Source organism: Pholcus phalangioides, unplaced genomic scaffold (genome assembly GCF_987345545.1).
Source record: "Pholcus phalangioides strain wild (caught in Gottingen) unplaced genomic scaffold, Ppha-v1.0 ptg000039l_1, whole genome shotgun sequence".
NCBI classification, from domain to species: Eukaryota; Metazoa; Arthropoda; class Arachnida; order Araneae; family Pholcidae; genus Pholcus; species Pholcus phalangioides.
Genome location: NW_028301625.1, coordinates 6,137,291 through 6,153,697, shown reverse-complemented (window position 1 = coordinate 6,153,697; position 16,407 = coordinate 6,137,291). Strand labels below are relative to the sequence as shown.

The 16,407-nt window shown below is 37.6% G+C and overlaps 1 protein-coding gene across 2 annotated transcripts in view; it reads right to left on the bottom strand.

Moving 5' to 3' along the window:
- The window catches only part of LOC149065500 (low-density lipoprotein receptor-like), a 64,599-nt gene extending 49,208 nt beyond the window's left edge, over positions 1 to 15,391 (bottom strand). Inside the window, exons 1-2 of one of the 2 annotated variants that reach the window (XM_089253758.1) lie at positions 15,172 to 15,391; positions 12,715 to 12,825 (exon numbers count right to left, since the gene is read on the bottom strand). In XM_089253758.1, the coding sequence (XP_089109884.1) occupies positions 12,715 to 12,825; positions 15,172 to 15,256 (196 nt within the window). In that variant the 5' untranslated portion in view covers positions 15,257 to 15,391. The remainder of the gene's footprint in view (positions 1 to 12,714; positions 12,826 to 15,171) is intronic. The other variant, XM_089253757.1, reaches the window with a different exon arrangement.
- Positions 15,392 to 16,407: the final 1,016 nt, after the last annotated feature.

Here is a 16,407-nt window from a genome sequence, read left to right as displayed (position 1 = left end):
AAGACTATGTATTAGGCTACGTATTTCGTCTTCCTTCTTGACAACATTTCTGTAATCGGTCCGTAGTAATCACTGTGATCCATGTACGTGTGGAGCTTTTTCTGCAATGGCTTTCCTACAGTGAAGGCAAATGTATGACAAAAAACAAAGCCCTTTTCTTCAGTTCTTGATTAGTTTCTTTCAGTTGACCAAATTCAAATTTCTTTTCCGAGAGGCTTTCTTTCATCAATTTCACAAGTTACATCAATTCCTCTGCTTTTATTTTTTGCACGAATTCTTGCAATGTTATAACAATATTATGTAAAAAACATTTAGCTGGAACTCTACAGAGTGCTGTACGTTAATTTTTGGGTACTTTCAGTATGTTGTTTTTAACGCCTTAATGTCTCTCCCCAAAGAATATACCAAAATCTGCGACGTACGTCGCAGAACAATTAGCTCTGCTGCAGAACAATCTGGAAGAATTTTAAGAAAAGTGCAAAACACATTACTATGGGGATTTTTAGCGCAGACCATTTCCAATCAGCCGAGGGTTCATTACAGAACAATGCAAAACATTCTGCTTTGGGGATGTCTTATCACTTAACCCCTTGTCTTTAATTAGAACTAAAATGATCTACCAAATAATTTACATTACATTTTTATTTATTATCATTTTCTTATTCTACTTTCATATAATGTGGTATATAAAGGGTTAAAATAATCACTAGGCAGTCAGCCTGCATGGTTTGTTCTGTAAATGAACCACATCTGAACAAAAATCCAAACTTCCGAAAATGTCATACGACAATTATAATATATGAAATAGCGTTCTTTATGCGAATGTTTTTCCGAGTGGTTGAAAGAAAAAGACTCGTTTCTAAGAACTTGTAATTAGGCCTCCTCCTAGTTACTAAAGGGTAAAAAACTACTGATCGTGAAATGTATAGAGTAGATGCACACGTCAGAACAACGCTATACGAGGTCAGCAAAAGAAAATACGCGACAACTAATGAAGACATAGGCTTTTCCCTTCCATTAATAATCAAAAAAAGAAAAAAAATCAAATACATAAGAGTATGCACAAGACACTTGGAAAATGACTACTAAGCATCATTTCGCAAGCGAGACATCAGACAAGGTTGGCTTATCAATTTTTCTTTCTTAATGACCTGTTCCTTCAGGAATGGGAGAAATAAACAACCTACCAGCAGTGACCACCAGAGTTCTGTTAGAACCTTAGATGACAGCTGTTTGCGCACACAGACAAGGCCGAAAAGTCAAGACAAAACATCAGATAAAACCATTAATCGGGCGGAACCGATAAATTTCAATTAAGGATGACGAGATTTCAATCCTCGATGCATACGGCACGCAACTAGCTTGACAGCACTAACCATTGACTGATGGAAGCACTCGCGACCCTACGAGAACGTTTTATTACGAAACTAGGAATTTCAAAGCCTCCACATCCATAGTTGATGATATATAGTTATCGCTTACCCTTACACAATCCCCAAACATTCCTTGTATTATTCGATATTTCAATTTAGAAAAAAAACCTTTGCAAATTCTCTTTTACAATCGCGATAAAACCAAAATATGCTGGCTACCCTAACGCAAATCCGTCCTCTTCAAATGACAATTTCTCGTTGCCAACAAGTTGCAGAAGACAAGTCCATTACAGATTTTGTGAATCTAAATCATTAGATAATGTTACACGAACTCCCTTCTCGCTAGGATTCGGGTACCATAAGCTTGACTATGAATTCCTTGAAAAGGATACTTTTTTTGAAGAAATTAAAGTCAAGTCTTTTAAGTCATCGATGACGCAAAGTGGAGAACGAAGTTGTCAACAAAAAGGAGAGGAAATCATTTTGCGTGACGTCTTAACAATCGACGATAGAAATCAAAACTTATAATTAGAAATATGCTTGATATACATAACACGCTTGATAGTAAGGATCATGTCAGTTCCGAGTAATGCAAAAAAATATTAGTAGGCACTAGAAGATTGTACCTATATGCAGTAATATCCCGAAGTTAGGCGATATGTGGGGCCGTCGATAACCACATAGGTCGGGGTACGATTTTGCATACAAATATATATAAATATTAATTGGGGCCAAAATTTAAAAAACATTCTTTTCCTTTTTACTCTCTAATGGGTGTACAGTACCCACTACGGTACTGTATATTTGCTATGACTTCATAAAATTTATCATTTATTTATCATTACAACAGAAATATACAGTTACAGAGGGGAAAAAATGAACTTATTTTGCTTCAAACAAAATAAATAGTAACAAATAAAGCTGAAAAATGAAATGCATGAATAAAAATAAACAGGTGTCTACGCCCCGATAGTCTTAAAAAGGTAATTTCTAAAATTCATTAAAGGCGAATCAAAAATATCTAGATTTCCTGTTCGACAATTATATAGCTGGCTGAATCTACAAATAGGATCAAAATTACATAAATTTGTTCTGTAAATTTGCTTTTAATTTTGTTGTTTTGTAAATTTGTTTTCTTAATTGCGCGAATAAATTATAAGATCTCGTTCGGTACATTGGAACATCGATATTACCTTCCTGTAAAATTTGCATACAATCAATTTTATTATGGAAAATGATATCAATAAAAAATCTCTACGATCACTTAGACCAGTGTTTCCCAAAGTGGGCAATATCGCCCCCTGGTGGGCGATGGAATGGTCCAGGGGGGCGATAGAAGCTACGGATTTAACATGGGATCCTATGGGTTCACTTGAGTTGGGGGGCGATGAGAGAAAAATATTTCTGAAGAAGGGGGCGATGGAATGAAAAGTTTGGGAAACTATGACTTAGACCAACATGAAATAACGAGCGTAAAAACGTACCAGTAAGAATATCATGATTTAACACCGAACTTCTTGAAAAACAAATGTTTGAGAAATCTGTATTGGACTGACTCCAATAATTTTATTTGTTAATCATGAACTGCGTTCCAAATAATGCAAGCATATTCAAGTTTAGATCGAATAAAAGAGTTAAACAGCATAGTTAAAACCTTAGTATCTTTAAAATCTTTGGTAATTCTCAATGTCGCCAAGTTTTTTGTAAGATCCAAACACAATATCATTAATGTGTTTTGAGAAAGTAAAATCCGAAGAATATAGCACACCAAGATCAGTCGTCGAGTCAGTTCTTGACAACAAAGGAATATTATTTACATAGTATGAATGAATTATCTGTGAAAATTTGTGGCCATAAGTGATTGCAAAACATTTATCAATATTCAGATACAAATTATTTCGATCACACCATTGGGATAGAAGATTTAAATCTTGTCTATTGCACGATTCCACATTGTCAACAATTCTGAAAATTTTTAAATCATCAGCGAACATTAGACACTTTTCGAAGATTTCAGCAAGATCATTGATGAAAATTAAAAAAACATAACGGACCAAGGATCAATCCCTGAGGGACCCGCAGATGTTACATTAACACTTTTGCTTATTGCAGAACCATACACTTTGCAAATTCTGCCTTGGAGATAGCTACTGAACCAAACCACAAGATCACAATTAAACCCAAATGTTATTAATTTTTCTAATAAAATAGTATGCTGAATTTTATCGAATGCCTTCCAAAAATCAGTATAGATGACATCCAATTGGGCATCTCCATTAATTGCTTCAATTATGCTGAGGTTAAGATTCATGAAATTGGTCACAGATCTTTTGGACATGAACCCATGTTGATTGACTGATATGAGTTTATTAATTAGCGGATATATTCTTGCATGCATAACGGATTCAAAATTTTTTGAAAAACAAGAAATAATGGTCACCGGTATATAGTTCGTTAGACAGGACTTATCTCCTTCCTTATATAACTTTTTATTTAACTTGCCTTGTGACAATCCAGTCTTTAAAAAATCTATTTAATGAAATCTGTGCACATGAAAGTCATACAGATGCCCAACGAGGTGGCTGAAAAAAGATGCCCATAAAAAAAATATGGATGTCAAATATATATCTAAACTATATCAAAAATACAGCAAATTCAATAAGAGCAATAAAAACAAATAGTTATGAAATAATATAAATATACCGCCCATAAAAAAATTATGGTTGTCTCATCTAAGTATGGATAGTTTCTCGATTTATCTCTATGTTTATCGTATTTCTTTTTAAACGCGTTAATCGTGGTAGAATTCCCAACCCCCGGGGGAAAGCTATTCTATTTATTCACAACCCTATATGAGAAAAACTCCCTGCGACACCACAACCTAGAATCATCCCTTACCAATCGATACTGATGTCCCCTTGTCGAATTGTCGAAGCAGTTGAATGACGATGTATTAATAACTCATGGTGAATTCTATCCATCCCGTTGAAAATTTTATACAATTCAACCTTTCCGCCTCCTCCCCCCCCCCGACATCTGCGCTCTTCCAATGTATACATTTTGAAATAATGGTTTGAACGCTTTCAATGTTTTGATAACACCCTTGGTCCATCGAAAAAAAAGAGTTGCTTGTGTTCGGAGGCGAAAAAAATAATCTCACCAGTGGGTTGAAATTGGGAGTTGCAGATCAAGTGCATTGTCATCAAAGAGAGAGAATCACATTAACCCATTATTCACCCTTGTCCCTTTTTTGGGACACTTGTTTTCATTTTTATTTCAGCAGTGAATCTTTTAGTTTTGATTGTTGTACTTAAATTTTGAACAGACTGCTACAAAAGTTAAACTCAAAAAATATTTAAAAAATTTAATTATATTTTCAATTCAATAAAACTTCCCCCAAACAGTTGTGAAATTGTGAAAAAAATGGCAGATACCATACAATCCTTGGGAATTTCTTTACTAAATCACGGAGAAGATTCATTTCATTGCATGTTGTTTCGATAATGTAAAAAAAATATTTACTTGATTGTCACTTAATAATACAAATACAATGATGCAAGTCGAGGTATTACTGTACTACATGCTCAGAATAAAAGAACATGCTAAAGTGGTACTGTAAAATTCTATGCGATTTTCTTTACGGTTAATTTTGAAGGTCATTGGGATGCCAGAAGCTTCAATGTACAATACCACAAAAGGAATACAAACGTATTCCGACAATTATCACATTGGAATGGCAAACCTTAACCGCAAAAAAAGGTGCGGAAATTCACCCCCCCCTTTCCATCTATGTTCAAGCATCAGCAAACGTATGCTGATTCAGTAACGTTTTACGTATATCACATTTAGGTAATCGCAGCTGGCTTATTCAAGGGCGCAGCTGAACTAGGAAAAATATTCTACTAAATTAATACACATACTGTATATCCAGTAAATAAGGTTAGATGATAACGTAACCAAACCATAGATTGCTTAAAGGAAAAACATTGGGAAGTATACACGGGGGGGGGGGAAATCAATTTTTTACATGATTGATTGATTGATTGATTGATTACGAGCCGGCTTTAATAAAAATGAGAAAGTGAATTCATTTCACCAATCACCCCATTACATGTTTGCAATCACGTGTTCGCATGTTTCTCTTTCAATATTGATGAATATTTGTATAACTAGAGCAACAATAGCAACTTGAAAACAAGTCGGTATAAACAAACAGGTTAGTGAAAATTCCATATCATCCAGTATGAATCAAAATTAAGTTTCTAGAAAGGGCGGGGGAAGACACTTCTATATATAATTATCGCCAGAATGAACACTAAACAAGTAAACAAAAACAAGATCCCGGGTCTCAAAAATCGAGTTTTAAAAAAATAATCAGTTCTGGAATAAATAACTTTAAAAGGTGTGGCCATTGGGAAAAAAAAATGCCGACCACTTGGAACGATCCTTTTTCAGCGTTTTTAGTATCGGGTAAGTTGCAAAACTTTCCTGCCCATTCCATACGCTGGTCATTTTTCCACCGGAGCCAGATAGCCTTAGACTCTAATATCAAAACCCCTGATGCATTTTATTGAGTACATAACGAAAACAGACTAGATTGATATTGAAACTAATTAAGCAATTTTAACTGAATCATCGAATTAACAAAAAAAATTCAATTCGGCGCTTTTTTTCTCTAGATCAATTTCGGCCGATTCATCATACGAACAACGTGGATGATGAGTTCATGATCAAAAATAAAATTTAAATGTTCTATTTTAAAATCCAAACGTGTTGGATATGACCTTTACAAATATCATGAACATTTTTCTTTTGAAAATATCCCAGTAGTAAAAAACATTCACATTCGAAATATCAGCGCATGTTGTTCACAGATGGTAGGCGATTACAGCTAGTAGACCAAGAAAGCAAAAAAAAAGAATAAAAAACACGCAAACATCTAGAAAGTCCATGCATCAACGAATTCGGCCACCATCTGCGATCGGCAATGAACGGTGGGAATCAGTCTCGAAGGTAGAAAATGTATATACGGGGATAGAAATAAAATAAATTCTCAACACTCCAGAAAGGAAAAAATTGCGTATTTAAAAAGCAATTTGGAAGTTCTTGAAAAAACCGCCTCGGGGTACATTCAGTCTTGAAACTGGTTGTTGCTTTCGTCGCTTCATTTCGAAGCTTTTTTGATCCATTTTATTTCTAGACGAATCGAATAACGAACGAACAAAAGCAACTTAATAATCAAGAAAAAAGAAATCGTAAACAAGCGTCTGCCATGTCGTCAAGGATGGAAAGAGAAGAAAGGTCACACAATAAAGTATTCAATCTTCAAGATTGAATACGTATCAACCTTACGTGAAAAGCAATTCAACAAGATGTCGTGTTTGGATTTTTCAGGGTTGATGGAAGCGAAATTTAATGAATAGCATATTCGAATTGATAAAGACATTTCTTTTTATGGCGCAAGATATAGTATGAGGTTTGGCGTAAATCGAATATAATGGACAATTTTGACGTCTTTTTTTTACGCAATCAGTTGGACCAATAATTCAATCAATTTTTGGCGACTGTATTGGAAGATGACATGAGGCGCTAAAGTGGGGTGGAAGAGAAGAATATTTCTCATGGAAAGATCGTTCATCGTGTAGCCTGCAGTAATACTAAAATCATAGGACGACGTCTATCCACGTACGAAAGGCCAGCGGCAAGAATCGGACCTGTTTTTTTTTTCACTTAATTAATGTTCGGTCACGTGGTGAAGGAGATCATTGCGACACAAACGAGGAAATTCCAGAATGTTTATTGCGTTCTTTAGAGGAAAATCGGAGAAGCACCAGAGCGTTTTTTTACCATCTTCTATTCTGTCTTCCATTGCGCAGAAAAGAGGCGTGTTTTAAGAAGGGACAGTTGCCCATAAGGCAAAGAAAAAAATTCTTCATATCAGCTGCCGCCGAAAATGTCCATAATAATTGATCTTGAAGGTCAGTTCATTTCATCGAATTAGAAAATGTCTATTATGCAGAAAGGTTTACGCTAATGGTTGTTTTGATTAAAGATGAGCCACACCACAAATGACGTAATTCCCAAACCCCCCTTATTTCTTCATTCGACTCAACTTCAGCGGCTATAGATAAAAATCTAAAATTTTCAGCAACTACGGTCAAGTTGTCATAGGACGTACAGTATATTAAAAACAGCTGATTTTGGATCACAGGTTGAAAATTTAGTTGATCGAGATGTATTGAAATCTAGCTGCTGAACAAAAAAAAAATGTCCAGCCTAGTGGTACACAACCTTGATGTGCGTAGGAGCACATTTGTAATTTTTCCTATGAGCGGCAAGAGCAAACTTCCAAATTTTATTGTTAAAAATAGTTACTTCATTAACCGTAACATAATTGTTACATAGAAACTTCAGTATTTCCCGGGTGCCAAGGAAAAGCCATGTGGGAGACTCTAAACTGTATTATTGTAACTATTATCCGAGCCGCCTGGCAGTGGAGTGGTTAGAGGACTAGCTTGTCACTGCAAGTCTGGGTTCGAATCCCGGTTCGGGCATGGATGTCTACTAACCTAACACTAATTCCCTGGACTGATCATGCTGATCCCTTGGGAATACGTGAAGATCGCGTTATTATAGATCTCTGCTATTATTTTGAAGAAACACGAATAGGAAAGAACCTTTAGTAAAGGAGAGAGCTGCTATCGCTATCATGTATCTCAGGAATGCTCGCGTAGATGGTTCACAATTGTCGCAGCATACAATTTCCCCTCTTTTTAGGGAATACAGGAGGCATTCTGGATTACGGGGGGGTGGGGGGGAAATCACACTATACAGTGTACTTTGTTTTTTTTTTTTGGATATCCTATTCTTTGAGGCATTACGTGAATGACATTGGAGACAAAAATTATGAAATTTGTGGCATATAGAAGTTTTTTTCTGGTTTCTTTTTGCATCAGTACTCGTAATGTCGGAAATCTGTCTGGTTACGATTGATATAACATAAAAAAATGCATTTCCGGGCGTCAGGGTGGAAGAAAAAAAAACTCCGAAGAAACAACGGGAACATCGCGTGCATTCGAACATCCTTGAAGCATTTTGCGATTCATGTACATCCTTTTTAGAGCCTTTCCCGACTGCCAAATTTGAGATTCACTGTTCGTGGCAAGACATTTCTATTTAGTTAGGGGTGCAAAAAATTATTTTGTACTCAAACTGATTTCATGTTCAAGATATCTGTATAGTTGCTTTTTTGCATTTTTCAGTAACTAATTCCGGCGTTCATCTGGAAGTAATCAAACCAGGTTAAGTTTTTCCTTTCAAACTTACGTTTTTCGGTAACACTAAGACACTTTTATAAAGACCAGTACGACTGTTTTGCTGGTAGATTATACAACCTCATCTACACTAACGGTTTCTAACATGTCGCGCACGTATTTCTATCATTAAGCACGAAGTTTCCCCACCTTACTTTCTCGCTCGACAATCAGTACAATAGATTTTACCCACGAGGATCGTATGTGGTTTGGACAAACTTTCCCAGTAGAAAAGAAAAACGAAACTCATCAACAATAACCGGAAATTACATCTCGAAAACGTCAAAGAATGAACACGTTTGCGCGACCTACCTGGCGCTATACCAAAATCCATCAAAAAGTAAAAAAAAAAGTGCGAACATTCCCAAGACAACGGTGAATCTATTTATAGAAAACATGACGCCGAGAAAGCGCCACACAAAGGTTAGGAGAAATCTCTAGTCTATACACGAGTCTTATCAGCACAAACACAACTGATATGATAAAAATTCTAGACGCGGGAAGTTTCATTTATGAAAACCTTCCTCTATGAACCTGAACCCAATCAATCATTTCATCTTTGGGAACCAAACATTTTCATGAAAAATAAATATCCAACGCGTTTTTCTTTCCGAGTGAATAACCAAACTGTATGGTCAAAAACAGCTGATGGCATCAGAGAAAAAAAACCGTCCTCATCAGTCCATTTCCAGTGGCTTTTAGGCATTCGTTTCAAATTCTAAATGCATGAAGGCCATGGCCTATAAAATAAAAGATAATTACAACTTCGGCGAGCGGCGGCTTCTTTCTCTCATTTTCTCCTCTACCTCCTTCCTATAGCCCCAAGATCTCTCATTGATGGCCCATTTTTCCGTACACACAAATGCAACTCTCTCACTACAGCCTGAACTAAATTTTCTGGAACATGCATAAAAAAGACCGGACAAAGATTGCCGTAAAAAAAACAAAAGGAAGCGGTGAAAAAAAGCCGATAGTGCCCTGCGCTCTCTGAATGCTGGTACCATCTCCCGCGACTTTTTTTTGCCAGTTCTAAATCGAGATGTTTATGGAATCAATATCAGTGCCAAATGTCCGAACTCTAGCCAGCTCCTGAAGAGACCATACTTCGGATATTGGTCACGATATACTAGATGAGCATATATTTGTTATTCCCCCCCCCCCAATACCCCTATCCAGGGACGCAACTAGATACTTTGTCAACCGGGGCAAGCCGGAATTTTGGCACCCCTTGCATATAGAAGTAGTTAAAGGGTGAATTCGACGCCCATTCTGGTTCTGCGTCCGGGGCACCAGACTCACCTGCCCCTATCCTATCACTGATCGATCATGTTAATATGACACCAAGAGGGCCCGGTACCCTCGAAGTCAATCCACGCGCCAACTTGAAAAGTCTAGTTGTCGCCATCAAAAAAAATTACAGATACATCGCGAGTTAAGGTTAAACCAGATTATACACATCTATATGACGACAAAGGGAAAAAAATATCATTAAACGTATTGACAAAAGCTGAGTTTGCACAGAGCAAGCCGCTAACAGCAGGCCCGCGCGCACGCACATGCTAGACAGGTAGAAAAAAGAATCAATAACAGACTTCCGTCGAGCAATTTGAATTATGGGAGTGGCCCGCCAGTGGCGAGATGTCGAACGACATGATGACGTCACTGCCAATGACACGTGATTATCGCTGGGGGAAGGGGGGGGGGGTTGAAGCTACTCTCATAGAATAATCAGCTTATATTTGAACATATGTCCTTATTTTTATATTATTGTCTCCAACATTACACACACACTCATGCCATTTTCCTTTCCACGTTGAGGTAAAAATCTCGTTAGAATTTTCTTTCCTCCCACACATTAAAACAATATAAAACACGGAAATATCATATAATGCGGAAACACTAGAAAAATCCAAAAACCCACCAGTTGCATAAAAAAAAAATTGCAAAAATTATAAAAAACAAATCAAACTCAGTCAACGCACTATAGGTCGGAATACAAAAGAGGACAAGAAAAATTTAAACCCCTACGCCGCAGAAGTTGAGAAAGTTCACCATATAAAAACAGAAAGTATTTATTACATATATATGTCACATAAAACATGCAAAACATACTTCAAGATATGCCGCAGAATTTTAACAGGCTTATAGATGCACATCGTTATTAGAATCATGGGTGCATGAAGTTTTCGGCTCACGTGCCATATTTTATGTAAAATTACTTCAGCGGGCCGTATAAGAGCAAGATCACCTCAAGGCAGAGACGGATTTAACGGTGGGCCGGACCCCGACATCTGAAGGGCCACGGAAAACCCCAAATTTACACCTTTCTCCAATTTAAGGGGCCAAATATTAATGGAAAACACTGATAATGTTTAACTGTTAATGTTAAATGTTTAACACTGAATATGTTTTAAAATTACCCAAATTCTCTTTCTTAAATTGTATTCAATTCCCCCACCCTGTACCGTACCTCAACTTTTTTTTAACTGCTTTGCTAGCCGAATCCGGTCCAAAGTCTGTACACCAATGTGATTTGAATATAAATCTCTCATTTCACTTTTTCTCGGTATGCAAGTTTACCAAATCAACATTTTACACACTATATTGAGCATAGACATTCAAATTACGAAAGGTCAATACCAGGGCTGGCTATTGTCCGAGGCATGTATTTTTTTCAACCCCGCCTGATGTTAACACATGTGGCCGAAACAATAATTTATAAGTCAGGCATGTAAATTTACGGCGAATTTTCCAGCTTTGGTCAATATGCAAGTGGATGTCCATAGTGGAGTCTTAATGGGTCCGGGGCGAAATAATTAAACATTTGTATTAATTTCAATTCTTTTTCAATATTTTATTTTGTAATCGATAATTTGGTTTTTCACAGAAACTAAAATTTCCCATTCCCGAACTCAAGACAAAATGTCCTGCCATTGGCGAAGATACGGGGGGAGATATGCCCCCCCCCCCCCCGCGTCAAAGGTGGAGTCAGCTGATCTAATGTATATATGTATATATGAATTGACATCTTGCCCCCCCCCCCCCAGACTTCTAAGTCTATCTCCGCCTATGTGTCCTGCTGGTCAGCGTAGAAGAAAAAGAATCAACAAATAAAATTCTCGTCCTCATTAACATTGGTTTCTTTTTAATTCATCTTGAAATCAACTTAATTAATGCAAATTTGACGATGACTAAAACCGTGAAAGCCAGAGAAGAAAACTGTCGAATTCGTTTTCTCGTTCGAAAAAGTTCCATTTAGAATAAATAAACGCCAGTGTAAGTAAGCACATTAAATGAGGAAAGCGAAGAGGACCTTGATTTTCGAGTTACGGGAAACTGTGGCAAGTTCTTGGCGAATTCTTTCCGGGTAAATACACTACAAAAAAACAAAAAGGAGAAACTTGGCAACCCAACAGAGCCACACACGCACGAATAGTGTCATTGCAGTTAAAATCTCATTCTTCAAACAGGTAGTGGGAAAGGTCATGCTGGAAAAGATCGTACGATGTCTGACGTCATGCCATATCCAAGTTGATTGCATGATGCCGGCGACCGCCAGAGGGAGCTACAATAGACCATCTTCCTCATGTCTTGCATCTTATTGGGAAAAAATTTCCCCCTCTTTAACCGGGAAAATTGATTTTTTCCCTTCATTTTCCTCTATTCCACATAGAAAAAAAAAAAGACTAAAATTCCACAAAAATCCAGAAAAATGCGCAAAAAGTACTCCTTGAAATTCAAAAGAAATGTAGACTCTTATACACTCTTTTTTCGCGCGGTGAGCACGTGGAACAAAGGCAGTTCTAAAATTATTCGCAAGGGGAAACTTAATATAGCTTCGCAAAAAGAACCTTGATAGTTTTTGATCAGGAAGAAGTATATGGTGACTTTTTCCCCACAAAACTGTCTAGTTTCTAAAATAGATTTTTTTTTACTTGCAATTGGGAAAAAAAAATTGCTTCGCTCAAAAATGACGTTGAAATTTAACTGAAATTCTTTTTTTTTTTTTCACACAATGAAATATTTACCGCAATTTTTTTCGTCAGATCCGTCCTCGCAGTCTTCTTCCTCGTCACATTGCCATGCTACTGGAATACATTTCTTTGATGAACATGTGAACTGGTGAGAGGAACACTGCCCTATAATAAATACATCAAAGCGATGTATCACATGAAAATTTTCTTTATTTCAAAAACACTATCATATCCACATATGTAACAAATTACAACAAACCTTGAGATATGCAGCTGAAAAGGCTTTCGCAACCGTCGGCGAACAATTTTTCGGGGATATCCATACAGCCCGAAAAACTGTGAAACTTCGAGATAAAAGTATGAAAAAGTCGAAGTTTTCACGAAAAAAAAAAAAGCTGTATTTAAATTTCCCAGTTTTTCCAATTTCCGAATAGAATAGTTTCTCCATACTTACTATTACATTTGAAGTAATTTGTGAGTGCTAATTTAGACTTTTTAAGACAAAAAAAAAACACTTACCTTGACAAAATATTTTATACTTCAGTTTGATAGTTAATTACTGGTTTTCCCTTTTCTATAAATTTTTAAATGTGTCCCCCTAACAAAGTCCCATTGAGATTCTCTCTCCATTCAAGATTATCATAATGTAATATGTAGCCTACTTGAAACCAGCGATCCACAGCCAAATGAAAACTCGATTTCCCAACCCCTCATCACGTTCTGGAGCCGGGCATGGACTCCCACAAGAATGGGGCAGCTGACTGTGCTCCAGCCTGGGGAAGATTCATTTTTTCTTTTATCGCGCTATAAATTCTGGTTTGGGAGCCCACCCCAGACTAGGAGCTATGCCGAAGGATGTGGGGGGAGGGAGGGCATAGAGCTGGATCCCTATCCTTATTTCATCATAAGCCTCTGTATAGCAAGTTCATGGGAAACAAAAACCGAAACAAAAATTATCATGGGTTTCCCCCAATGAGGGTCATGGCTGTTTGGGTCAAAAATAGAATGTTGCAAACTGCCAAAACAGCAACATATGCATGTCGTCCCTCTTCCAAAACATCCTGGAGCTGGGCCCCTAGACAGTTACCGTTGGGGCCCCCTCTATACTAAATTTATAGTGTACAAAAAATAAGACTATGGGGGCCAGGATGGAGCCCTGCCAATACCACCCACCTCCATATGTTGGGGAAGGGTTCAAGAACATTTATGAACCTCAAAGACCTCATGAACAACATAACTAAAACCACACGATTACATGATAATCCATATTGATGCTCTTAATTAAATGAAAAAAAAAAATCAGTGCTGATCGTTTGAGAAATGAAATGATCGTTAATCATTCAGAAAATACTCTCGGCCTATTAAAGAGAAGTGGAACGATCACAATTTTCCTCAACTTCCATTTTCCTCCTTCGATCAATCGATAAGGATTTGATTAAATTGATTGCTATATTCTATAATAAAATCAAAATTGGGCAATCGAATAATCATAGTACCCACGATGGGGGAGGTTGACAGGGCCATAGATGAATATTTTTTTTACAATATGGGGGAGGGGGGTTTCATGTCTTGCCCACCGGATAACATTTTTTTTCAACGCTTTATTCAGAGCAATAGGCCATTGCCGATTTTAGAGACTTAAATTTTAAGGGGGGGGGGGTGTTCATGAAAAATTCTGGTCTATGACGTGAGGAGCACGGCCCCCACAAGGGTAGGGTTGAAAGGGCTCCAGCCCGGGAGCCAGAGACAAATCTATACTATAATCTATACTATCTATCTATACTATAGACAAATCACACTATAAATTCACAGAATAGGGGATAGGGGCCCGTCTGAGATCGCAGTCTCCCCCCCCCCCCCCCGAGGGCTGGACGATTCCCCTATAGGCTAGTCAGGATGCAGCCTAGGGCGTCAAAAATCTCAAACTGATATTTTGGATAAGGACAGCTGGAGTGCACATATAACGGACAGGGCCGTCTTGAGACCATCATGGGCCCCCGGGCCAAGTGATTTTTCTGAGGCCCTAAAAGGGAAATTCTTGAAAATTGCTCAACCAGGTCTTATATTTTTTTTGGTAGACACCCCCCCCCCTTTTTTCTTGAGGAGCCCGTACTGGCCCATGCCTTGAACGGCACTGATAACGGGCCGTTTTACCTTCAATAGCTTAGGACCCCCAAACATAAATCCAGCCCTGAGGGGGCCTGGATCTAAGATCGGATGAAGGAGAGGAGGCCCTGTCCATAAGCCATATTATGACATTTTAAAAAAATATCACAGATTTCAATTTCTATACATCGATCGACAGTTTTGGGAATTAAAATCATTCAATATTTGATAAACATCGAGATCTCCATGAGAAAATCAGGGGGGGGGGGGAAAGAAGTCCGATATCTGCAAAGAAGCATACGGAGAGGGAGTGGCCATGTGCTTGTTTGCTCTCTACACCACGGCGGCTAAAAATTTTCAAGATCACTCTCTCAAAGTAAAAATATGTTTAGAGATCGTACTTACCACGAACTTGATGTGTCAGGAATGTCGAGAGGATAATTAAAACCGTGGTCACACACAAACAATTTCGCGTATGCGATAGCCACATGATTACTATTTGCTTTTTTAATTTCAATTCGACTAATTGAACCGATTCCTAATGTAATAGCAAGGACACGGTATCGACGAGAGCCAAACAGGCGAGCGATGCGCACAGGTCGGAAGCAGGTCGCGCTCTGAACGCGTTACGATGAGCCAACCACGTAAAACATACGATTTTTCTCTTTCCCCCCTCCCCCCAGACCGGCACGGCAGCAGCAGCAGCAACGGCAGACGATGAAGGCCGGGCGACTAAAGCATTCTATTTAACGAGCTCACTCCCTCGAAGTTTCACATATTACTGGTAAAATAACTCTCGACAGTCGATCGATAAAAATTCCGATTTAGAATGAAATTATATATGTTAGATTTTGTATACTTTTCTGGTATTTTCCTATTTCATTTTAATTGTTCTTTTTTTTAAATTTAGAATTGAATGTTAGGGTGAGTACGGTTTTGTAACAGCCCGTTGGAATCACGCCACTATCGTAGTCGTCGTTGATTGGTCGGTTTGATCGTATTTTGGGGGTGTGGGCTGCCGGCTCGACTTTATGGTAGTGAGTGCTCAAAAAATAACAATGAAAATAAAATTTAAAAAAAAGGCTACCATGGGGAGTAATTTTAGGAGAATACAAAGAGCAATGAATCCCCCGTAATGCACGTTCTCTTTTTTAGGTGCAACTTGGCTGCTGTAATTTCAAGAGCAAAAGATTGACCGCCAGATGTAGTGCCATTAGTAATGAAAATTTTAAAATTTACCAACGGCCAGGATCGCGCCTCACCAGATGCGGAGCCCGGTGCGAAGATAGGCCCCCCTTAGTTGCGATTTTTTTTTTTCTTCTGTGAGAGAGGGGAATCGAAAATTCGCAGAAAATGAACATCATGAAAATTTGGAATAAATGCAAGAAATAATTTCAGAATTGGTGAAAATTCAGGAAAAAATATAAGAAATAGTTTCAGAATTTATGAATTTTTTTTTAGAATAAATGAAATATAGTTTCGGAATTGAGGAAAATTCAGAGTTCCAGAATTGAGGAAAATTCGGAATTCCTGAATTGAGAAAAATTCGGAATTCCTGAATTGAGAAAAATTCGGAATTCCTGAATTGAGAAAAATTCAGAATTCCTGGTTGATGAAAATTCCAAATTCTACAAACAGGAA